General features: G+C 43.7%; 1 protein-coding gene across 1 annotated transcript in view; it reads right to left on the bottom strand.

Annotated features, from left to right (window-relative positions):
* ABCC5 (ATP binding cassette subfamily C member 5) overlaps positions 1 to 25,212 on the bottom strand; it is a gene marked incomplete at both ends in the record, with an annotated part of 73,532 nt that overhangs the window by 14,960 nt on the left and 33,360 nt on the right. Inside the window, 12 exons of the mRNA XM_084232285.1 lie at positions 887 to 1,073; positions 10,248 to 10,376; positions 10,468 to 10,621; positions 12,011 to 12,140; positions 12,418 to 12,564; positions 12,921 to 13,105; positions 15,918 to 16,020; positions 18,239 to 18,382; positions 19,559 to 19,762; positions 22,000 to 22,072; positions 22,197 to 22,321; positions 24,439 to 24,510. Of these exons, the coding sequence (XP_084088411.1) occupies positions 887 to 1,073; positions 10,248 to 10,376; positions 10,468 to 10,621; positions 12,011 to 12,140; positions 12,418 to 12,564; positions 12,921 to 13,105; positions 15,918 to 16,020; positions 18,239 to 18,382; positions 19,559 to 19,762; positions 22,000 to 22,072; positions 22,197 to 22,321; positions 24,439 to 24,510 (1,653 nt within the window). The remainder of the gene's footprint in view (positions 1 to 886; positions 1,074 to 10,247; positions 10,377 to 10,467; positions 10,622 to 12,010; positions 12,141 to 12,417; positions 12,565 to 12,920; positions 13,106 to 15,917; positions 16,021 to 18,238; positions 18,383 to 19,558; positions 19,763 to 21,999; positions 22,073 to 22,196; positions 22,322 to 24,438; positions 24,511 to 25,212) is intronic.

The raw sequence follows: 25,212 nt of genomic DNA, 5'->3' as shown, positions 1-25,212 counted from the left end.
CCACAGATTCTTCCCCATCCAATAATCAAGTCAGTCTACATAATGTGGAGAGATACCTCTGGGAATCTGTGAAGACACTACCTCTCAGTTGCCTTTGGCTACTTATTTATTTTTATCTTTTTTACCTTTCCAATACGGAAAAATGTCAAACAAACACACCTGCACATAACATCCACCTTAAAAAATTGCCAACTTATAATCAATTTTGTTTTATCTGTACTACTTCCCCTCCATATTATTTGGAAGCAAATTTTAGTTCTTCTACCTTTTCATTCATAAATATTTTAGCTTGTATATCTCTAAAATATAAAGATTCCTTAAAAATACAATACTATTCTCCAATTTCATTATCACATCTAAAGAAATTTATATTAATTCCTTAACATTCACTATTTAGTCATTGCTCAAGTTCCCAATTGTTCTTTGAGCTATTTAAAGATCATCAACCATCTCTAGGAACCAAATGGTTTACACAGGTAACAGTACTTGGAAAATCCAGGCCTGAAAATAAAATACATATAAGAAGCATTTGGAGGATACAAAACTTCTCTGAGGAGATTAGGAAGAGGCCAGAAGTGAAAGGGTGGTGATCACAGTAATCTACACTCAAGAGACTATTCTCAAAATCATGTCCATGAAGAAAACAGCACCAATTTCTTGAACATGTACAACAGTTAAATCCTTTTATTCCTACACACCACTCCTACCTGTCTTCTATCCTTCCCACTCCAGCCAAGTCCCTATTGCTACAACCAAAGCAAAGGAGCAGAAGTGCAGGAGTCATAGTTCACCGACTGCTTAGGGCAGAGCCTACTACAGTGATTCTCCTAGGTCAACAAAGGAAGGACTCAAACGGATAGAGGATGTCCCCACTGCAGAGACCGACCTGGACAGCGTATGAGATGGCAAGGCCCGAGTAGGCTGGGGGGATCTGCCCGTGCATGAGAACAATCATCAGCCCAGTAGTGGTGATCAGGGCAATGCTGATGAGGTCCAGGCGCACAGCCAGCCATCGCATTGCACAGGTAAACAAGAAGAAAGGACCTTGGTTGTTATCCAGTAGTTCCTGGTACCTGTGTATTAAACAAAACACCTAATAAGGCAAGTAAAATAAACCCTGGTTATGGATGAGCAAAGCTTTGGTGAATTTGGATGGAGGGCTAATATTTAAGTACTTCCTTTTTGTATGGACAAGAACAATATGGAAATTTTTTTTTTTTTTTTTTTTTTTTTTAAATAAATTTTATTGTTATATTCCCCATACAGTTGCAGCCCCCCCATTCTGACCCCAATCCCTCCCCTCCCGCCCCCCTAAAAGTGTCTCTGGTTCATAGTTTTTTGTTGATTTTGATTTTCACTATCTTATAGTTATTCATTTTCCTGGTCCCTTATTTAAGTTTTCTAGATTCCTGCTATGAGTGAGACCATCCGGTATTTTTCTTTTTCTTTTTGGCTTATTTCGCTGAGCATGATCCCTTCCAGCGCCATCCATGTTGCTGCAAATTGCATGTGTTTATCTTTTTTGAATGCTGAGTAATATTCCATGGTATATATGTACCACATCTTCTTGATCCAGTCATCTATTTTTGGGCATTTGGGTTGTTTCCAAAGCTTAGCTATTGTAAACAGTGCTGCTATAAACATAGGGGTGCAGGTGTTCTTTGGAATTGATGTTTCTGTGTCCTTTGGGTAAATACCTAGGAGTGGAATTGCTGGATCATATGGAAGCTCTATGTTTAGTAGGTCCAGAAATCTCCACACAGCTTTCCACAGTGGTTGGACCAGTTTGCACTCCCACCAACAGTGCAGAAGAGTTCCTTTTTCTCCACACCCTCGCCAACATTTGTTGTTGCTAGTTTTTTTAATATGTGCCATTCTCACTGGTGTAAGATGGTATCTCATGGTGGTTTTGATTTGCATTTCCCTGATGACAAGTGATGTTGAACATTTTTTCATATGCCTGTTGGCCATTTGCATTTCCTCTTCAGAGAAGTTTCTTTTAAGCTCTTCTGCCCATTTTTTGACTGGATTATTTTCTTTGTTGTTGTTGAGTCTCATCAGCTCTTTGCAGATTTTTGTGATCAGTCCTTTATCATTAGTGTTGGGTGCAAAAATGTTCTCCCAGTTGGTGGGGTTTCTCTTTGTTTTTGTTATTGTCTCTTTTGCTGTGCAAAAGCTCTTTAATTTGATGTAGTCCCAGCTGTTTATCTTTGCCTTCACTATCACTGCTTTGGGTGATGTGTCTGTAAAGATGTCTTTGATGTGCAAATCACGTGGTGTTTCGCCTATATTTCCTTCTATATATTTTATGGTTTCAGGTCTTATGTCTAGTTCTTTAATCCATTTTGAGTTGATTTTTGTGTATGGTGTGAGGTGGTGGTCAAGCTTCATTCTTTTGCATGTAGCGACCCAGTTTTCCCAGCACCATTTATTGAACAAACTTTCTTTGCTCCAATGCATATTCTTTGCTCCTTTGTCAAAGATTAGTTGACCATAAATCTGTGGGTTTATTTCTGGATTTTCTATTCGATTCCATTGGTCTGTATGTCTGTTCTTGTTCCAATACCATGCAGTTTTGATGATTATGGCTTTGTAGTATAGTTTGAAGTCTGGGAGTCTGATGCCTCCATTCCCTTCTTTTTTTTTCAGGAGAGCTTTGGCTATTCGGGGTTTTTTGTGATTCCATATGAATTTCATTAATAATTGTTCTATTTCTTTGAAGAATGACATTGAAATTTTGATTGGAATAGCATTGAATCTGTATATTGCTTTTGGAAGGATGGCCATTTTAATAATGTTTATTCTTCCAATCCATGAGCAGGGGATGTCTCTCCATTTCTTTGTGTCTTCTTCTATTTCTTTTAACAGTGTTTTATAGTTTTCTTTGTATAGGTCCTTTACCTCTTTTGTTAGATTTATTCCCAAATATTTGATTTTTTTTGTTTCAATAACAAAAGGGATGGTCTTTTTGATTTCTTCTTCTTCAGATTTATTGTTTGTGTATAGGAAGGCTACTGACTTTTGCGTGTTGATTTTGTATCCTGCCACTTTACTGAACTGATTGATGAGTTGAATTAGCTTTTCTGTGGAGTTTTTGGGGTTCTCTATATATAATATCATATCGTCTGCAAATAGTGATAGTTTGACTTCTTCTTTTCCTATTTGGATTCCTTGGACGTCTTTCTCTTGTCTTATTGCCCTGGCTAGGACTTCCAGTATTATATTGAAAAGCAATGGTGAGAGTGGACATCCTTGTCTTGTTCCAGATCTTAATGGAATTGCTTTCAGCTTTTCACCATTGAGAATGATACTGGCTGTTGGCTTGTCATAGATGGCCTTTATGATGTTGAGGTATGTTCCTTGTATCCCAAGAATTTCAAGGGCTTTTATCATGAATGGGTGTTGCACTTTGTCGAAAGCTTTCTCAGCATCTATTGATATTATCATATGGTTTTTATATTTCTTTTTGTTGATGTGTTGGATAACGTTGATTGATTTTCGGATGTTAAACCATCCTTGTGCCCCTGGAATGAATCCAACTTGGTCGTGGTGAATTATCTTATGGATACATTGTTGGATTCTGATAGCTAAAATTTTATTGAGGATTTTTGCATCAGTGTTCATTAGGGAGATTGGCCTGTAGTTTTCCTTTTTTGTGTTGTCCTTGTTCGGTTTTGGTATTAGTGTAATGTTGGCTTCATAAAACGTGTTTGGTATTGTCCCTTCCTTCTCAATTTTTTGGAAGAGTTTGTGAAGGATAGGCACTAATTCGTCTCTGAATGTTTGGTAGAATTCATTTGTAAATCCATCAGGTCCTGGGCTTTTGTTTTTGGGGAGGTGTTTTATTACCATTTCAATTTCGCTAATTGTAATTGGTCTGTTTAGGTGTTCTATTTCTTCTTTATCTAGCTTTGGGTGATTGTAGAGTTGTAGGAATTTGTCCATCTCCTCTAGATTGTTGAACTTGTTTCCATATAACTGTTCATAGTAGTTACTGATTATTCTTTTGATTTCTGCTGTGTCCGTTGTGATTTCTCCTCTTTCATTGATGATCCTGTTTATTTGTGCTTTCTCCCTTTTTTCCTTTGTGAGCCTGGCTAGGGGTTTGTCTATTTTATTGATTTTTTCAAAGAACCAGCTCTTGGTTTCATTGATCTTTTGGATTGTTTTTTTAGTTTCAATTTCATTTATTTCTGCTTTGGTTTTTATTATTTCTTTTCTTCTACTGGTTTTGGGGTTTTTTTGTTGTTCTTTTTCTAGATCTTTGAGCTTCGAGATTAGGTTGTTTCTTTGCGTTCTTTCTTGTTTCTTGATGTGAGCTTCTATTGCTATATATTTTCCTCTTATTACTGCTTTTGCTGCATCCCATACATTTAGGATATTGGTGTCCTCCTTGTCGTTCAATTCAAAAAATTTTTTAATTTCTTCTTTGATCTCCTCATTAGTCCAATGGTCTTCCAGTAGTGTGGTTTTTAATCTCCATGAGGTAGGAAAGTTCCTTGCCTTCTTTTTATGGTTTATTTCTAGTTTGATGCCTTCATGGTCAGAAAAGATGGTTGATATGATTTCAATCTTGGTGTATCTGTTGATGTTTGTCTTGTGCCCCAGTATGTGATCGATCCTGGAGAATGATCCGTGTGCGCTTGAGAAAAATGTGTACTCCGTTTTTTTGGGGTTTAGTGTTCTATAGATGTCTGTTAAGCCCAATTGCTCTAGGTCCTTATTTAGAGCTTTAGTTTCTTTACTTATTTTTTGTCTTGTTGATCTATCCATTGTTGATAGTGGTGTGTTGAAGTCTCCCACTACGTATGTGTTTTCTCTGATGTCTGTTTTCAGAGAGGACAACAGTTGTCTGATATATTTTGGTGCTCCTTCGTTTGGTGAGTATATGTTAATGAGTGTTATTTCTTCTTGAAGTATTGTCCCCTTGATCATAATGTAGTGACCCTTGGGGTCTCTTTTTATCTTTTTGAGTTTGAAATCTGTTTTATCTGATATAAGTATAGCTGTTCCTGCTTTCTTTTTTGGTCCATTTGCTTGTAGGATTGTTTTCCATCCTTTAACTTTGAGCCTATTTTTATCTTTTGTAGCTAAATGTGTTTCCTGGAGACAGCAAAAGGTTGGGTTTTGTTTCTTAATCCAGGCTGCAACTCTGTGTCTTTTTATTGAAGAGTTTAGTCCATTTACATTCAGAGTTATTATTGATATGTTAACATCTGTATTTGCCATTGTGTTTGTCTTTCCTTTGATTTTATTTATTTATTCTTTTAATAACTTTTTTTTTTTGGCCTTCTTTCATTGTTATTCGTCCCTCTGAGGTTCTGGCTTTAGGACTCCTTGTAGTATTTTTTGGAGTGGGGGTTTAGTTGCAATGAAATTCCGGAGTTTCTGTTTGTCTGGAAAGGTCCATATTCTTTCTTCAAAGAGGAAGGAGAGCTTTGCGGGATAGAGTATTCTTGGTTGGCATCTGTTTTCTTGGAGTCTGTTGACTATGTCCCTCCACTCTCTCCTTGCCCGTAGTGTTTCTTCGGAGAAGTCTGATGTCAGCCTGATTGGTTTTCCTTTGAATGTTATCTGTTTCTTCCCTCTTGCCAGCTTCATTATTTTTTCCTTGTCCTGGATTCTTGGGAGCTTTACTATTATGTGTCTTGCTGTATTTTTCCTTTCGTCGTGGAAGTTTGGTGTTCTTCTTGCTTCTTGTATATCAATTTTCAGCTCCTTCTTCACATTTGGGAAGTTCTCTTCAATTATCTCTTTGAATATTTTCTCTGTTCCTACATCTCTCTCCTCTCCTTCTGGTATTCCTATAACTCTTATATTTCCTTTCCTCATGGAGTCAGATAGTTCCCGAAGTCTTTCTTCGTTCTTTTTCCTTCGTACTTCTCTTTCCTTTTCTGTTTTGGTTCTTTTTATTTCTATGTCTTCAAGATTACTTATTCGTTCTTCCATTTCATCTATTCTGCTTTCATTGCTTTTCCCAGAATTCTTTAGTTCTTCCATTAATTCTTTGATCTCCTGCATTTCTTTTACTTCCCTCTTTAGGGACTCAATTTCTTTCTTCTGACCATTGTTTTCCCTCTCTAGGGACTCAATTGCATTCTTCTGATCGTTGATTATTTTTCCCTTATCATTGTTTTCCTTTATGACTTCTGTTAGTTTTTTAATCACGGCAATTTTAAATTCTCTTTCTGGAAGGCTCAGAAATTCTTCCAAGTTATTGTCTTTGCAATCTGGGGGCTGGCTTTCTTTTTGTGGTGTGCTTTTTCTCTGGAGAGTTGCTAGGTTGCGTGTGGTTCTTCTCTTCCCTACTGTCTGTTTTCTAATTTGCCGTATGCGTTGGGACAGTGTGTTGTTGGGACTGGCCGGCATCTTGGGTGGGCTTCTCTGTTCCCCTCTGGTTCTTCCAGGAGTCATCTGTCAGTTTCAAGCAGTCTTTACTGGAGAAAGGTCCCTGTTCTAAAATGCCGATGTAGGGACACACTCCCCTGTGCGCCTGGTCTGCCCCGGCGGTGGGTTCCTGCTCCCCTCTGGGCTTGGACTGCAGGCCAGAGGGGGTCTGGCGTGGGCGAACTTCCCCCGCTCACCTCTGGCTCCTGAGGAAGCCTTCTGCAGGTAGTCTTTACTGAAGAAATGTCCCTGTTCTAAAATGGTGATGTGGGACACACTCCCTGCGTGTCTGGTCTCAGGCACACTCTTCTGCGCACCTGGTCTGCCCCGGCTGTGGGTGCTCGCTCTCCCTGTGGGCTCAGACTACTTGTTCGGAAGGGGCCCGGTGTGGGCAAACTCCCCAGCTGGCCACTAGCTCCTTCAGGAGCCTCTGCTGGCTTCAAGTCGCTAGGTGGTGCCAGAGATCTCTCCTAGAGCCCTTGGGGAGCTGATTTTCCACCCCGTGGGACAGGGAGCAGAGCGGGGATGGTAGGGTACACCTCAACGGCTTTGGGGTGCTGTGTCTGCCTTGTGCCCCACCGTCGTGGGGAACCCACGCCCCTAATTTCGTGCCCCGGGTCTCTGTTCCAAAGCCCTCAGTTCCAGGACACGGGCTGTAGCCCAGATCAGTGGGGCGGGAATGGCGCCTTTTGAATCCTGCTCCCCTGCCTGGGCGCCTTGTTCCTGCTCACTCAGGATGGGCCTCCGCCGTCTCCCCCTAATTTCGTGCCCGGGTCTCAGTTCCAAAGCCCTCAGTTCCAGGATGCGGGCTGTAGCCCAGATCAGTGGCGCGGGAATGGCGCCTTTTGAGTCCAGCTCCCTTGCCTGGTCGCCTTGTTCCTGCTCACTCAGGGAGGGCCTCCGCAGTCTTCCCCTAATTTCGTGCCCCGGGTCTCAGTTCCAAAGCCCTCAGTTCCAGGACGCGGGCTGTAGCCCAGATCAGTGGCGCGGGAATGGCGCCTTTTGAATCCCGCTCCCCTGCCTGGGCGCCTTGTTCCTGCTCACTCAGGGAGGGCCTCCGCCGTCTCCCCCTAATTTCGTGCCCGGGTCTCAGTTCCAAAGCCCTCAGTTCCAGGATGCGGGCTGTAGCCCAGATCAGTGGCGCGGGAATGGCGCCTTTTGAATACAGCTCCCTTGCCTGGGCGCCTTGTTCCTGCTCACTCAGGGAGGGCCTCCGCAGTCTCCCCCTAATTTCGTGCCCCGGGTCTCAGTTCCAAAGCCCTCAGTTCCAGGACGCGGGCTGTAGCCCAGATCAGTGGCGCGGGAATGGCGCCTTTTGAATCCCGCTCCCCTGCCTGGGCGCCTTGTTCCTGCTCACTCAGGGAGGGCCTCCGCCGTCTCCCCGCAAGCCTAGGTCGCAGGCGCGGGGACCTGGGCAGCTGCGATCCGGTCCGGATCCGCGCTGCTTTCCGCACGCAACCTTACCGGGCGGCCGGGGCTGTGTGCTGGTGCTGGTCTCCTCCTGGGGGGCGTGGCTCTCTTTAATGGCGCCTGGAGCTCACCTCCGCGGCGGATCCTGCAGGGTTCGCCTCTCCCGTTCACAGGGTGTGGTGGCTGCAATAGTTCCTTTCCACTCACAGTCCCACTTGCTGCGTCCGTTTTTCTTGTTGGCCGTTTTGGTTTGTTGTTTCCCTCCTTTCTGCCGGTTGGTCGGAGAGTGCCGACTTTGTGGGCGGGGGAGGGGAGCAGGGTTCTGCGCTTCCCTCCCTTCTCGTCCTCTTTTATGGCAACTTTCTTCTTCGGGCAGTTTGCTGGAGTCGTCCGTTTATCTTCCGTGTCCCAGTTCTCACTGGGACCTGCCGCTTTTCCTCCCTATTAACTTTTTTTAATGGGAGATCTTACTCGCAGCGTCTCCTCGCCGCCATGTTGCTCCACAATATGGAAATTTTAAAAGTGCCAGGTATTTCAGGCCCCATGCAGGGGAGAGTATGGAATTTCCCAGTTTTACCTTTTCAAAGAAATATTTAAGATGTCAGGGAAAATATCTACTTTAATAAAGATATAGCGGCTGTGTTAAGCTTAAGAAAAATGTCTTAGGTCAGAGGTCATTTTCTCAAAGAAAGAGAGGCTGTAAAGGCTAATTGTGGAAATGGTGTAAGATGAGGGAAAAGGAACTTTCAGATTGAATATAGGAAAGCTGGAATTGTTGGCTGACATGATCACTGGGCAGAATGGTGCTTGTTGGGGACTATGATGATGGAAGAAAAAAAAATTCGCTTAATAAAAAAATTTATTAAAAAAAAAAGGAATGGTGCTTGTTTACCAAGGCCATGGAACAAACAACCAGGAGCTGAACCACAGCAAAAAAGACTTAGACTTTGACATCAAAGGAGCAAGACACTGCTGACTTGAGCAATCCTATAGCACGGATTGGCCTCCATCCAGCGCTTAGACTCCTGCTCAGAGGTTTAGAGCTTCCTGCTCAGAATCTAAAGCAGGAAGTGTTGCTGGGCAAATTGGTTTCACTTTTCCTTACAGTAAGATATATACTTTTCAGAGAATATTTAGAAAATGCAATAAAGAGGAAAATGCAAACATGCAGTTAAAACTGGATCCAATATTCTGCTGCATTGCTTCCCAGCATTTTCCCAATGCACTGACATCTATGTGTCCATGTCTACATGAACACAGTAATTTTTAATTTGTACTTAAGGTTAGGCATGGATTTTTCTGAGTTGTTTAATCTAACTTTTCAGTTTCAGATTTTCTTTGAAAAAAAGTACTTAATTTTTGGAATAGACAATAGATATCCAGAATAAAATATTTTTAAGTTACAAAAGATTATACCATGAAAAGGTCTTTCTCCTACCTTTCTCCAGCAAGTCAGTTCCCCTTTCCAGTGGCAACTATTAGTTTCTGTGAATCTTTTCAGAGATATTCTAAATGTTCTATGTATACCAAAAATTAACAATGTAAGATAATAAATTTGATAAAAAATACTAGATGAGTGAATCACTGAAAAAAATGTTATATGTATAAACACACACTTAAAAGGTAATATACCACACACACACCCCTACACTTGCTCTGTCACTAACAGATCATGGAGATCAGTCCACATCAGTACCTCCAGAGCTGCCTTGTTCTTTCTTGCATTCTATTATATAGATATAGTATAGTTTATTTAACCAGTTCTCTACTGAAGGACATTTAAGTTTGTCCTAATCTCTTGCTAATACTACTCTCCACAATGACTACCTTGGTACATAAATTTCTCAAATAAAAATATTCAACAACTAAATAAATGTTAGTCTAATGCCAATGGCTTTTATTTTTTTTTAAAGAAGATTTATTTATTTATACAAGCACTGGGTACAGTCAGAAATGCAGGAGGGTGAGAGAATTCACCAGAGCCAGGGCGGAGAGCAGAACAGGCAGAAGGACTGAAAACACTGCTGAGGGGAGCAGCGGGCGGCAGGAGAGGTCTGCACACCATGTGGGAGCCTCACTGGTGGCCGGGGATCGAACCGGCGCTGCAGAGGATGCGGGCAGCTTCGCAGCCCAGTGCTCAACCACTGCGCCACCAGGGGAGGCCCTAATGCCAATGACTTTTACTGTTCAAAAAACATATAAAATTCCATAAAATATAGTCATTCAGGGTTGAATATCAATAGATGGTAAACCTATGCTTTTGTTTTCTGATTTGCTCAGAGGGAGTTTTACCCAGCAAATGACTTTCAATCGGAGACCAATACATCACTGATAATCTCAGTAATGTATTTTATTATCCCTAATCCTGACCCTCGAAAGGCCTCTTAGACTCTCATTACATGCTGGGATGCTGGCTGCCCTTGAGTCCTCTCAACTTCATCAACACTAACCTGTGCAGAAAGTCCTGCCCTTTGTTGTAGGCGTGGATGGTGGCCAGGCCCTGTATGCTGGACGTGATGTGGGAGAGGAAAGGGGACTGCGTGATATTATCCAGTCGCTTTAGCTCTCGAATCAGGACCCTGGAGAGAGAATGAGTTCTGTGTCAGAGTGGTGGGCTAGTAAATCTGGCTTCATCCTTTGCCCTGGAAGACATGACCACTTCCTATTTACCTGGAGACAATGTGAAGAACTGAAAAGAGGATGATGAGGGGCCCCACTGCCACCAGGAACCATGGGAAAACTCCAGCGATCATTCCAACACAGAAGAAGACCAGGAAAACATTTTGGATGAACATTTCAGCCTGGAAAGGCAGGCGCACATCAACTGGGAAAACCATAAAGGAACAGTGTCAGATTGAGGGGATCCACAAACAGGGTAATGGAATCAAAAATTTAAAAAAAGGGGGTTCCACAAAATCCCTACCTGAATTTTGTGATGTTTTCTTTTTAAACAATCTGATCAAAGAAAAATCTAGAAATCTGGTGGTTCTAATTTTTCTTGTCCCAAGAAAATTTAAGTGATCTTTCTTTCCTGTGCCCTCTGAGTGGGCTCACTGTGCGGCCCACCCCCTTTAAACATCTCCTCCCCTTTACAAAGTAATACATGTTTCTTGGAAAATATATATGCAAAAAAGAGAATAAACATAATAGTAAACATAATCTGTATTCATAATCTTAATGAACTGTTGATAATATTTAAGAAACTTTGCATCATGGAAAATTTTCAACACACAAAAGTTGAGAGACTCCAACAGTTATCCACATTTTTCTTCATGTCCTTTTATTTCCTTCCCTCTTCCCCTCAGTTTTTTTGTGGGGGTAGTATTGAGTATTTTCATGCAAATCCCAGATTCATTGATACCACAGATTTTTTTCTTTCAGTCTTTATTCTCTCTGTGTGTATGTGTGCATGTGCATATGTGTGTGCATGTGTGTGTAACAGAAGTGGGATCATGTGATGCATCAGTTCTGTGTTTCAGAGATAGTTTTAATCCCTTGTTACCTCTGGCCTATCAACACCTGAAACAAACTCCTTCCATGAAGGCAGCACAGTGTAGTAGTTAAAAATAATGGGATTGAACAGATCTGGGCTTGATTCCCAGCTTTATTATCTAATAGCTGTGCAGTCCTGGGCAAGTTCTTTAACTGTCCCAGACATGGGCTTTCTAGTGTATTCAGTGGGTGAAATAATATCTACCTCACAGGGCTGCAGTGAGGATCAGAACATTCAGCACACTGAGTGCAGAATGTTCAGCACACTGCTTGTTAGTGCTATATCCTAAGTCCCCAGAAGTGTCAGGTGGCGATACTGTCATCCTGGGGTGTGAGGAGCTGGCACAGCCTATGCAACAACTAGAAAACCTGCCAGAGGTTACAGGTGTCCAGAAATCAATGTGCTTCCTGCAAGTAAATCTGTGTTTTGGAATCTAAGTTAATACTATCCAAATTCTTTATGCTAATTAAGTATCTGAACTTGTTTTCAGGTTAAAAAAGATTGCATGGGAACTTAAATGAATGGTGAAAAACCAGATGGGTCCTTTACTTAAATACAAGTGGCACCATGGACAAAATGTCAACACTAAGGCATTTCTAATACACATACCAGAAGCCACTGTGCTTCAGTATCTAAGGCTGGAGAGAGAGCCACACACGTTAGGAGTTATCAAGAAGGCTTGTGCTTGGGAGCCTAAATGCAAGAAGCAGTGAGCAATACCTTCATCCATGTCTTTGGAAAACCTGTTCAGAATCCTCCCTGTGGGGGTAGTGTCGAAAAACTTCATAGGGCTTCGCAGGATCCTTCGGAAGAGCTCATCATGGAGCTGGGAGGAGGCTCGCAGTGTGCCCTATGGAGCAGAGCACAGAGTGATCAGGGCCCAGAGCCCCGGGAATGAGGTGCGCTGCTTCCACTCACACAGATCACAGCTCTGTGCACAGGCATCCCCAAAGGTGGAGAAGGGTGAATGGTCATGGGGGAAGGAGGTGACTAAGAAAATACTGAGGCCAATGAGATACGGGTCAATTCAGTTAGGGCCATCCTGCTTCCCACAGCCAGGGAGATGCCATGCTGAGGTCTGATACCCTGTCACCCAGAGAGAGAAGGAGCAGTGATACCCCACCTACCTTGACAAAAACAACACCTCGAATGGCTTTCAGGATCAGCATGACTACCATGGAGAGGGCGTAGATGCTGACATAGTACTGCATGAAAGGGTTGTCCTTCATGCTGCTGCTCACAGAGGTCTTGTTCCCGTGAATCACTGTGGTATTCTGTTGGGAGGCAAGGCTCTATGAGGCAGGACCCCTGAGGACTGTCAGGAAATCCCACCCCACTCAGGACCACTCTCAGCTCAAGGAGGATAACTCTGCTGGGTAAACACTGGCGAGCTTTGCCCCCTCCTTCTCTCTCAGTGGAAGTCTATTGGTAAGCTCTACTGCTCCATGAATTGGTCAAGGACAAACTGTCTTGTGAGGTTACATTAGGGACTCATAGTTTTGATTCTGGGTAATCCTCGTGCATTACTCCTTTTAACTGAAAACTAAACAGTTTCCCTAACAACAGCTGGGGATATGAGAAATGGCCACATTCTTAGACATATAATTTTCCCACTAGTGAGTAACCTTACCCCACTTCCTTGCTTGATCCAGTAACTCAACCACCAGGTGCTGAAGGCGGTGCTGCCCACATTTAACATGAAAAGGGACAGAATGAACAGGAATGCCAAGGGGCCCCCCGCAGCCTGGATGTAGACACCATATACCGACCAGGGCACTGAGCCCTGCCCCTTCTCTTCCAGCTGCACCAGCTGCCCTAGGTAAGAAAGAAACATAGACTCAAGAGAGGGGTTTTTCCAAAAGGAAGTCACCCCGTAGAGCATTAGAATCAAAGAGCCTAGAGCTTCACAGGGCTCTAGATTAGAACTACTTCTCCTTTATCAAAAGCATCCATAATCCATTTAATATTTACTAAGCACCTCTATGAATCAGGCCTTGGATAAGGCCTGAGGCAGTAAAAAGGATTAAGACCAGGTCCCTGCCCTTGAAATCTGGCTGAAAATCCTTCCATGGCTAGTAAGACAGGTAAATAAGCACATAATTATCATAAAATATTTTCAATGCAAAGCTAGTGCTATATGCAGAGAGGCTAGGGAACATCCTATCATGGAGGTATACCTAACCCAGCTGGGGGAGCTGTGGGAAGGAGATTAGCAGTAAGGGTTCAGGGAATACTTTTGGGGTAGTCCTCACTGCATCTCAAAAGGTAAACTCGAGTAGAAGAGGTGAGGAAACAATTGGCAGAGGAAGTAAGTCTAGGTACAGAAGTGAGAAATCAGCTAAACAACATGTACAGACAACCAACTCAGCATAACTGGAACATTTTGTGTGCCAAGGAGTGGCAAAAGATAATGCTGGTTGAGTATATTGTGGTGAGAAGATAAATGGTTTTGAACTTCATCCTTCACATAAATACTTCTCAAGGGAATGAGGTAGAGATTTGACTCCCACCCCCAGGGTAGGTGGGCTGGAGATGACCAAACAATCACCCCTGGCAGGGAGCAGGCACTTCCAGTGTCCCATACAGTGTTTTCCATATGTGCAGTATTGGGGGAAAACACTAGAAAACACTGCCTTGAACATGGGAGGCCACTGAGTCTTCGTATAGCAGTGTTGGCTGGTGGTCTTTTTTTTTTTTTTTAAAGATTTATTTATTTATCTATACAAGAACTGGGGTACAGACCAGATGCGCAGGAGGGTGAGAGGATTCACCAGAGGCAGAGTGGGGAACAGAACAGGCAGACTGACGAAACACACTGCTGAGAAGAGCAGCAGGCGAGACAGCAGAGGTCTGCCACGCCATGTGGGACCCTCGCCAGCCGGCCGGGATCAAACCGGCGCTGCAGAGGCTGCAGACAGCTACACAGAGCTGCGCTCAACTGCCTGAGCCACCAGGGGAGGCTCGGCTAGTCTTCTATTTTGTGTTAGATTTCTTGATCATCTTCATGAAGAGCAGATTTCAATGAAAGCAGCTTTAATGCTTTAGCTAAGAGGTGACAAGGGCGAGAATCAGGGTTGTGACAACAGAGGATGAAGTTTCAGGAAGCAAATTCAGGAGGACATGGTGACTGGCTGCAGGAGGAAAGAAATGGTTCCAGGTTCACCCCCAGGATCTCCCTGCTGTGCTCAGGTGCTATACCAACACTGGAACACAGGGAACCAGCCCTACATGAAACCTCGGCTTCATCATCTGTAATACCTAATTATCTCGGAACAACCACACACGGAGCACACTAAGAACTGTGAGCACCCAGGTGAGAGTGGTTATATAGATGAGAACAAATGTTCCCCAAGGTGTTCTGCTTTTCATACTGAAAAGCAAGAGCTGTGGCAAGAACTGACAGGTTTCTCAGTCTTCTGGGCTATTTGTTTTGTGTGTTTAAGTAAGGTGTCTTAAATCAAAATCTCATACGTGATTTACTAACAGGAAAGAGGCAAATGATGGTCAAGTCCTAACAAACGTCTGCTGCAGATTTCAGAACAAGGACATGAAAACAGGCCCATCTCCAAAGAAGAGGCAAGCCAGGAAAGGTGGAAGCTCTAAAAATCTGGGGTAAGGAAGTGCCACAAGAAGAGAGCTTTGAAAACAGGATGCTTTTTCGCACCCTACCCCCCCCACCCCCCGCCCAAGTAAACTGATCTGCTGCTTAAAATTCACAGGGTAAAAATGCCTAAGGTATTACAAATAGCTTTTCCAGCTCCCAAGATTTGTTTCGGTTGATAGGATAAAGGATTTTTAAAAAGAGGACAAAGGGGGCCTCCCCGGTGGCGCAGCGGTTGAGCGCTGGGTTGCGAAACTGCGCACGGCCTCTGCGGCGCCAGTTCGATCCCCGGCTGCTCCCCGGCCACCGGAGGAGGGTCCCACATGGCGTGCAGACCTCTCCTGCCGCCCGCTGCTCCCCTCAGCAGTGTACTTCGGTCCTTCTGCCTGCTCTGCTCTCCGCTCTGGCTCTGGTGAATTCTCTCACCCCCCCGCGCTTCTGACTGTACCCAGTGCATGTATAAACAAAACAAACAAACCAGCAAACAAATAAATAAAGCATGCCTCTATTTAAAAAAAAAAAAAATTAAAAAAAAAATTAAAAAAAAAAAAAAAGAGGACAAAGGACTCTGGATAGGGACAGCTAAGTAGGAAAAATCCTAGCTGTCACTCTTCGCAAGGCCCTGCTGCCATCTCCTGCGGACGGGCCGAGGAGTCACTGTCCTCTCCGGGAGTCACTAAGGGCATACACATTTTCAGAGCTAAAACACCTCTGCCATGGTGAACACTGACTTGTAAAGAGCAGAGGTGAATCATATCTCCACCCATCATTCAATTTTTCTTATTCCAGGTGACTCAACTCTGATTAGGAAGAGAGGGCATAGGATTAAAAGTCATTCTTTTGCCTTGATTTGTTTAAGCAAAGAGAAGTTGTCTCATGGTCTCCTGCTTTTACACAAGAATTCTGTTATTCTAGAAATAAAAGGCAAGGTACTCTACAACACAAATGTCATCAAACATGTAAAACTGTGGTACGATTTCTGATAAGCTACAATGACAAATCGAAAATCTCCAGAAAAGTCATTACCTTCCTCTGGCTTCGGTACTTTCTCCTTCTTGACGGACCCCGTTTTAGGACCTTTGTCTTGTGATTTCTTCTGTGAACTACTGGTTTCTTTTTTTGAATTAATCTAATATTTTAAAAAGGGATGTTAACTTAGGGTGGTGAGCATTTCACAATACATACAAATATTTAATCATTATGCTGTGCACCTGAAAACAATATAATGTTGTATGTCAACTATAGCTCAATTTTAAAAAAAGTCTCCAGTCACGTGGCTTTTTAAATTGGTAGTGAAAAAAATCAGAAAATAATAAAAAAATTAGAGCCCTATCCAGAATACAAGATAGGGCTCTAAAGTGTATATTTACCATAATGCATGACAAAGGCACTATCTCCAGAGAAAACTACCATTTGCTCACCACTTACTAGTGTAAGAACATCACATATTTATTGCATGTGTAACAACTCTAAGAGGGAGTTACCACCTCTACTTCTAAGATGAGGAAACTGAAGCTCAAGAAAATTAAGTGACATATTGAAAACAGGCTCCCTCCACTATACCACAGTTCTCAATATTCTTTTGCTCCTTGGCCATTTCATATTTTAGCTTCTCTTCCTCTCATTTTCTCCTCCATGTCTACAGGGTTGAGAATATAATGTGAACAGTCCAAAGTACGCTGAGAGTCACTGAGATCATAAATCCAAATCTGGATCAGTGTGTCTAAGGAAGTTGCTGATAATACCTGGAATGTCTTAATGTCTTAGTTATATCTCTGAACCTTATTAACATATATAAAATCCTATCTAAATGAGGTTGGGAGGCTGGAAAGAGAATGCCCACACGTGCGCAACTGCAGCCAGCCAACCGTAGGACCCGAGAGGCCTTGTATCTCCCGGGGGGACTCGGGGGGCGGGGGGGGGAGTGTTGCTGCTTCCCCTTCCCTCAGACCTGAGGGGAGGTACTCCAGAGATCCCAGGGGTGACCAGTCTTGGATTCGGGAAAGCACCCTTGGGTCTCACCATGAACACACTCTCAGATGTGCCCTCTCTTCTGTCATTTGTTTCTGAAGAAAACCATTTTGTTGTTGGAATAACCGATTGTTTTTGTTTCAGGTCAACATCCCTAAAGACCTGAAACACAGTGGTCATGAACAGTTAGTTGTATTGCCCCAAAATCAAACAGGATGACACCCAAAGACTGAAAAGACTCCCTGAAAAGGTCCCAGGAACTTTCTGCTTTCCTCCCTCTGAGACATAGAAAAATCTAGCAGCTGAGAAGCAGCCCTTAGCCCAGGCCGAGTGCACATACAGGACCCTAGGTGACCACTGAACAAGGACTTTTATACAGACAGGCTGGAGAGGAGGAAACACCAGCTCGTTGGCAAGTTCTAAGCACAACCTATAATTTGCCTAACTCAGAGCCCTGAGTCTGCAAAGCTGCCGAGTACTCTGAGTAAGTGTCTTGTTGCCACAAGAGACAGGGCGGCAGGACAGAAAAGGCGCTTTGGAGTTAAACCATCCTTGTTAGCAAGCTGCTTAACTTTTCGGAGCTTCCGTTTCCTCAGCTGTCAAAGTGAGGGATAATCAGGTTCTGCCACAGAGCTCTGCTAAAGTGACTAAATAGGATGACATCTAAAATGTCTAATCTGGCAATCAGGATACAGTGGATGTTAGTGGGTGTCAAGTCAGCAGCCAGGATCCCATGGACCATTTTCAAATGTACACATTCGTTTCATTTCTCTTCCCTGGCATCTTATTCACTTATTTATTAAGAAAGACGCTTCACAATGCCTCAGTTAGGACAGATGGAGCTTATGAATATGAGCTATGACTGAACAACAGCCCACATGGGGCTATACCCTCCTCCTTGTCATTGCCTTATTTTTTTTTAAATAATAAATTTTATTTTTATATTCCCCATACAATTGCAGCCCCCCCATTCTGACCCCAATCCCTCCCCTCCCGCCCCCACCCCCCTAAAAGTGTCTCTGGTTCCTAGTTTTTTGTTGATTTTGATTTTCACTTTCTTAAAGTTATTCATTTTCCTGGTCCCTTATTTAAGTTTTCTAGATTCCTGCTATGAGTGAGACCATCGGGTATTTTTCTTTTTCTTTTTGGCTTATTTCGCTCTTGGCGACAGAAGGCCTCAGCACACCAGCCCCCCATTTCTGCTCTTCTAGAGTAGAACCAGGATGCACAACAGTCTGGTCTCCAGAAGCACAACAGTCTGGTCCCCAGAAAATAGGATCCCTGCTGTAAGGCATAGATACTGAGTCCAGCTGAGACCTCTCCACACTCCACCCATGGGTCCCTTCCTCAGACAGGAGGAGACACACAAAACTTACCTCAACTGGGGGTGTCTCTCCTAGCAACAGGTTATTGAAAATGGTAGCATAATCCCCATTTAGATTCATCAGTTCTTCATGGGTGCCTCTTTCTGTAATGCAGCCTTCTTTCATGAATATCACTTCATCACAATCAGCCAGGTACTGGAGACAAAGGTAGGGACAACACAGTGTTGCTGGGTTTGTGCAAATACATTCAAACACCTCTGCAGGCACACTTCGCTTTATGGTGCCTCACAGATATGGCACTTTTTATAAATTGGAGGTTTGTGGTGACCCTGTGTGGGGTAAGTCTATCGGCCTCATTCTTCCAGGAGCACGTGATGATGGTGAGTATTTTTTGGCAATAAACTAAGGTATGTATGTTATTTTTTTCAGACACAATGTTATTGCATACTTAATAGACTACATCGTAGCGTAAACTTTTATTTGTCCTGAGAAACCAAAAACTGTATGTGCTTTAATTGTGATATTTGCTATATTGCAGTGTCAGGAACCACACCTGCAATATCTTCAAGGTGTGCCTATACCTTAGTCCAGTGGGTCACATCTGTAGGCAATTCTCCCAGAGTCATCTGGCAATATCTGGGGACCTTTTGGGTAGCTATAATTGGGGGGAGGGTTACTAATGCCATCCATCTAACAGAAGCCAGGGATGCATAAACAGCGCCCCCCACTCCACATAACAAAGAGCTATCTGGCCCCAAACGTCAACAGTCCCAAGACTGAGAACCCGTGCTTTAGTTTACTACAATGCAGTTCAGAGAGCAGTGCCTCCCGTTTTGGATATAAATCTGCTGACAGAGCCACCAAGCCTTGCCTTAAACTTCACATCCTTTCACTATATTCAAAATTACACATCATTAAAGACTTTCTGTGGTAGAATGGGGAGTTAGGCCCTCAAACTTGAGGACATATGCCAAGCAGATGGCAGCATCCTTGAGCTGCTCTCCGAAGAGGCTGCTTGTCACAAAATGACAGAGGGAGAAGAGCTTGTTTTCCCGAAACAGTTCCCACTTACATATAGATCTTAACACAATGTTTTCGAAACTATCTCAGACCCCCAACTCCACTCCACCCGCCTCCTCTCAGGCTTTGTATGCACTGATTTATACACTGAATCCAACATGCTTCCAGGATCTCTGTTCAGATGGCCACCTGGTATACTGGTACAAGATTTACTGGTACAATGGGCCAGAGGGAGTTTTGCTGAAATGAATACTCGTGACTCCAGGAACCTCGAGAGGCCCCAAAGTTACCTCAACCACCCCCACCTCCCCACTGCCTGAAGTGGGCATCTCGGGGAAGAAAGCACCATACCTGTAACTGGTGGGTGACAAACAGAACTGTTTTGGACTTGAGGTGCTTCTGGATAGCACTGCTGAATATGTGGTTGCCCACATGGGCATCTAAGGCACTGAGGGGGTCATCCAAGATGTAGATGTCCCGGTCACTGTACAAGGCTCGCGCAAGGCTGATTCTTTGGCGCTGCCCACCACTCAGGTTGGCTCCGCGCTCACCAATCTGCAGGAACACAGAAAGCACAGTTAAGACTCCAGCTCAATTCTGAAACTGAGTTTAGTGGTCATGCCAGTCACCTCTTGATTCTCTTCCATCCAAACCAGTTTCTTCTCTTGAATCCCCCACCTAGAGGAAAGGTTATTCTGTTCCTCATGGAACCACATCAGATCTGGGGGAGTCGGTGCAGAGGCCTCCTCCTCTCTCACAACCATCTGGTTACCGTCATGCCTACATCTGGCCTTGCTACTCCACCCTACAGCCCATCCCAATTCATTCTCCCTGGGCAGAAAGGTCTTTCCAAATCAGAAAGCTGGTCACATCCCACCCTTCTCTTCAAGAATCCCTAAAGAATAGACTAAAGAATAGATTATCCTTTCCCCCTGGCTCCCCAGCAGCTCTCAGCTGCCACTGGGTATCCCTCGTCTATATGCTAAGCCATTTAAAACTGTGTATATTATAAACACACACAACTACTGCTGTTGTCATGCCTTCTCTGTATTTTACTTGCCCAGTTCTGCATCTCCAGTGTGAAAACTCCCCCACCTACTCCTCTACTAATATCGAACAGAAAGGGGACTCGCTCATCAGTTTATATGGTACTTATTTGGGTGTCTCACCCTCTCAACTGTAAGGTTTTTAAGGGCGCAGATTATTGCCCTATTCCTTATAATTCCAGAGCCCAGCATTTTCTGCACACATAGCTGGCATCAACATGCACCTGATAACAGTGACTAAATGAACAGAAGAAATAAATCAATTGTCAAATATCAAAACACTATACTATACTAAAGTCTTGTCCTTAAAGAAACACACAATTAATTCAGTGGTTTTGAATTCTGAGTATGTATCAGAATGACTGCTGAGTTTGTTCACAGATTGTTGGGTCCCATGCTTAGAGTTTCTGATTCAATAGGTCTGGCATGGGGCCTAGAAACTTGCATTTTTGATAAGTTCCCAGGTAAAGCAGAAGCTATTGAATTCTGCTGATCTGAAGCCACTGAGAACTAGTGAACTAATGAAACCATTCACCAAATCTGGACCGAGGTTTTTTTTTTTGTAAATAGTGTTGCTATGTACAAAGGTGCAGATAGATATTTTCATGTCAAATTTTTCACATTATTTGGATAGGCAACTAATAGCAGTATGATACTTCTCTAAAGAAGAAATTTGAATGGCCTATAGGCATATGAAAAAAATTGCAATTTCACTTATTATAAGAGAAATGTAAATTAAAACCATACTGAGATACCACCTCACTCCTGTGGGAATGGCTTATATAAAAGACAATGGAATTAACAAATATTGGTAAGGTTGTGGTGAAAAAGAAACTCTCATTCACCGTTGGTGGGAATGCAAACTGGTACAGCACCTGTGGAAAATGTTAGGGAGATGTCTCAAGAAAATAAAAATGGACCGAGGTTTTAACTGAAGTCAGCTGAGTAAAAGGCTGAGACTTCTGGAGCAGCTGTTGGGAGCTCATCATCAACACTGAACAGCAGAAGCACAGAGTTCCAAAGATGCCTCTGGAAACTGCTCCAGAGAGCCAAAGAGGACTTGTGCTAAAGCCACTTTCTTTTTTTTTTTTTTTTAAAGATTTATTTATTTATGCATACAAGAACTGGGGTATAGGTCAGAGGTGTGGGGGTGAGAGGTTTCACCAAAGACAGTGGGGAACAGAACAGGCAGATCAACCAAAGTACACTGCTGAGGGGAGCAACGGGTGAGTCAGGAGAGGTCTGCTGCGCCATGTGGGCAGCTCCCGGACTGGGGATCTAACTCGTGCTACAGTGGCTGTGGACAGTTTCATAGGTTGTGTCTTAACCCTTTGTGCCACCAGGGAGGCCCTAAAGCCACTTTCTTTCTTGGAAAAGGGCTCTCTACAGACTGTATCCAGTAAGGAAGTTGGCAGAGAGGGGAAATTCAATATGCACATGCTTGTCTTACAGTTTTAAAAATGAAAAGTGTTGAAAATATTAAATTGGAACCAATAGTGGGACTTGCTCAAAAACAACAGGATATGTGAAATATTTATATACTTCAAGCAGATAATGTGGTCACCTGTGCCCTAATGAAAAATGCTTTCCTAATATAAAATCCCAGTGAAAGCAAAATTTCCTTTGTGGTTCTTCTCCCATACATTTAGGATGTACTCCTAGGAGATGGCTTGGGTACAGCCCTGCCACCCCATATTCCAGAATCCTCTCTGCTAAACACATAGTCCCTTCAGGGACAGGCTATACCTCAGTCAGGTCACTGTTGGGAAGAATGGCCAGGTCAGGCCTCAGGCAGCAGCTGTTCAGCACAGAGTTGTATCTGAAGGACACAAAGAGACCGAGCATCAGTGCTTGGGTTGGAGCAAAAGGGGCTGTTGAGTCAGGCTGCCTTGCGTCTCACATGGCCACGATGGAAAGCATGACAGAAACCAAACATTTCTTGCCTTTCTTCATCAAATTCCTTCCCAAAGAGGATGTTATCTCTCAGAGTGGCATTGAGGATCCAAGCCTGCTGGGCCACATAAGCGAAGGTTCCATTGACTGCAATGCTGCCCTCTAGAAGTGTCATCTAGGAGACAGATAACCTCCAATGGCATCACAACTCACAACCACAACTATGCCAACACAACTCCCCACAGTCCACATGGAGCTGAAAGTCTCTGCAATTTCCCTGGATGCGTTTTGGACCCAAATTCAGACCCTCTTTGTTCATGGAGAGCGACAGCAGCAAAGAAAATCAAAGTTCTCCTTGCTTATGTGTTATGGGAGCCCAATGTCATCCATGACATGAATGAACAAATACCTCATTTAGCAACCCATAGGCTACTTGATATCCTCTCTTGCTAATTGCAAACTGCTTTAATTAAAGGAAGTACATGTGGAAGGCTCTTTCAGGATCCCCTGAGGAGGATACTGGAAGGGCTTTGTGTTAGTCTCTGCCTCAAGATGAGGGCAGACCAGCTCATCTCCAGAATTAATCCAGGCTGCCTCCTGTAAAGTGAGGACCAAAGGCTGGGGGTGGGGATGGGAAGGGGGTAGAGCACAGGGGTGGGGTGGGATAGAAATCCAGGTTAGACATCAACTAGTATTATAAAGCATCTATACAGTGAGGATGGACATGTCCTCCAATGTGAAGAGAGTGCATGATGAGCTTCAAGTTGTGTTTTCTGTCAGAGTGACAGATAGGAATTGATTGATTCATTTTACCCTTTTTCATGGTTCCTTTTGGGAGCAAAAGTTGGCCTCTGTCTCAGTTAGAGATGCTACAGCTTCTGTTAACCAATCTGTGTAGGACTTGCACATGCAAGCATGTCCGGTCAAACACTGTAACACAGTGTACACACACAGTGCACCCGCCCTAGACCATAATACAACAGTACACACCTTACTAGTACTACCCACAGACTGGTAAGTTCTCTGAATACCCTCAAATGTGCACAGAAACCCGCAGAGGGTCTCTCTGCGGAAATCCATTCCTCTGCTGCTGTACAGGCGCCCATGCTCCAGACCAGCAACAGAGTTAAACTCCAGAGAAGCCGACCTGACCAGCAGCACCAGCCTCCGGGTCTGATAGAGGGCTGTCAGGATTTGATCCAGAAGCTAAGGCCCACTCAGTTTTCAACCCAACCATGGCCTACCCTTGACAAAGGCACATCTTACTGGATTGCCCAGTAGCACTTAGAAACTAACCTCGTCTTTGTTTCCCCCACTTCATGCCCCCTCTGTATCTCATCATGGTTCGTTCAATCTGACTGAATATTAGAAATTACTTTGGGGTGTTTGGTTTTTCACAAAGGCCAGCAGTTGGGCCACTGAAGAGTCTCATAAAGCAGAAGTAGGGGGAGACGCCCCTCAATCATCTGAACGCAGACTACCCTGGGTACCACCACTCCACTAAGTGACAGTGATGCTGCTGAACAAGTGTTGCTACAAAACACCCTCCACTTGTTTCAATTTCCTCAACACAGATAAATGATCCAGAGAATCCTGTCCATCTGGAGGTCAGAATAAGCTCAACCACCTAATCAAGTTTAAAAGCAGGTGGGAATATTACGGCGGTGCTTTTTCTTCTGATGATTTGGTTCTAAAATAGTAAAAGGTAGTTTGTTTTAGCTAGATGATGCTAAATGCTGACAGCCCTCTGCTGGCCCCTCTGTGTGCCAGTCATTTGCTGCCTGTGCTATGCTTGTGTGTCACAAGGCCTTGCTCCCTACGAGCCCATGAATTCCTGCAGTGCATAATTTTGTCAAGTGCTTCTAGATCAAGTCTTGACAGCTCTCTCTCTGACAAGGAGGCTGCTAGTGCTGAGCAGCTCTGCGTCTTCAGTGTTTTTTTTTTGCACTGGGGGTGTCTGTCCAACTCTTATCTCTGACATTTCCCAACAGGCATATCTATGGCACTCGATAAACACACGATGAACACAAGAAAGCATAGGAAACAAATGATTTCACTGGGCATCAATCAGTCTTTAGTCAGGTGTCCACTGAGACCCTTTCTGGATTCTGCTGTTGCTGGGAATGTGGAGGTGGCAGGTGGAAGGTGAGGGGCTTGATTAGACCAAGAGTTCATTTTGTTTGCCCTTTCCCATCTCTCTTCAGGAAATAAGTTCATTTTTCCTGAGATTCTTGCTAAGCAGAGTCCAGAAAAAGAAGTGAAAAAAAGCCAAGGACAGTAACAAAATCTTACCTGGCCTAAAATGGCTGAAATGAGAGAGGTTTTTCCACTTCCTACGCTGCCACAGATTCCAACCAGTTTCCCCTGGACAAAACACAGAGCAGAGGAAGGTTAGTCAGGTCGTACGGAGGACACAGCTCGAGGGACTCATCTCTTTGCAGAAAACACCACCTTAACTATTGTCCATTAATACGGGCACTGTGATCCTGACACCCACGAATCACTTGCCTCTGTCTTCTCCCTTGTCAACCACCTACTTCACAGGGTTTCTGTGGGGATGCACTGAGGAACAGATGTGTAAGCCTTTTGGAGAAGTAAATATGCCATACACCTTTAAGTGTCCCACATCACTTTATTTTTTTTAAAGATTTGTTTATTTATGCATACAAGAACCAGGGCACAGGCCAGAGGTGCAGAGGGTGAGAAGACTCACCAGAGACAGAGTGGGGAGCAGAACAGGCACAGATCTACTGAAATACACTGCTGAGGGGAGCAGCAGGTGAGAAAGGAGAGGTCTACTGCACCATGTGGGTAGCTCCCTGGCCAGCCAGGGATCGAAATCATGCTGCATAGGCTGCAGATAGCTTCACAGCGCTGTGCTTATCCTCCTGTGCCACCAGAGAGGCCCCCATATCACTTTAGAATGACCTGGTTCCTTTCCTACCTTGGTGGTAATCCATGTTTTGAGATTATTTCTTTTTTTGTGTAGCTGTTTTTGAAAGAGAGGGCAGGACTCTTGATTATTATTTTATCATGATTGTGTTCCTGAGGTTTAATTATTTTCAA

This window comes from Talpa europaea (assembly GCF_964194135.1).
Source record: "Talpa europaea genome assembly, chromosome: 4".
Lineage (NCBI taxonomy): Eukaryota > Metazoa > Chordata > Mammalia > Eulipotyphla > Talpidae > Talpa > Talpa europaea.
The sequence above is the reverse complement of the archived record's forward strand: the minus strand, read 5'-3'. Positions and strand labels throughout refer to the sequence as shown.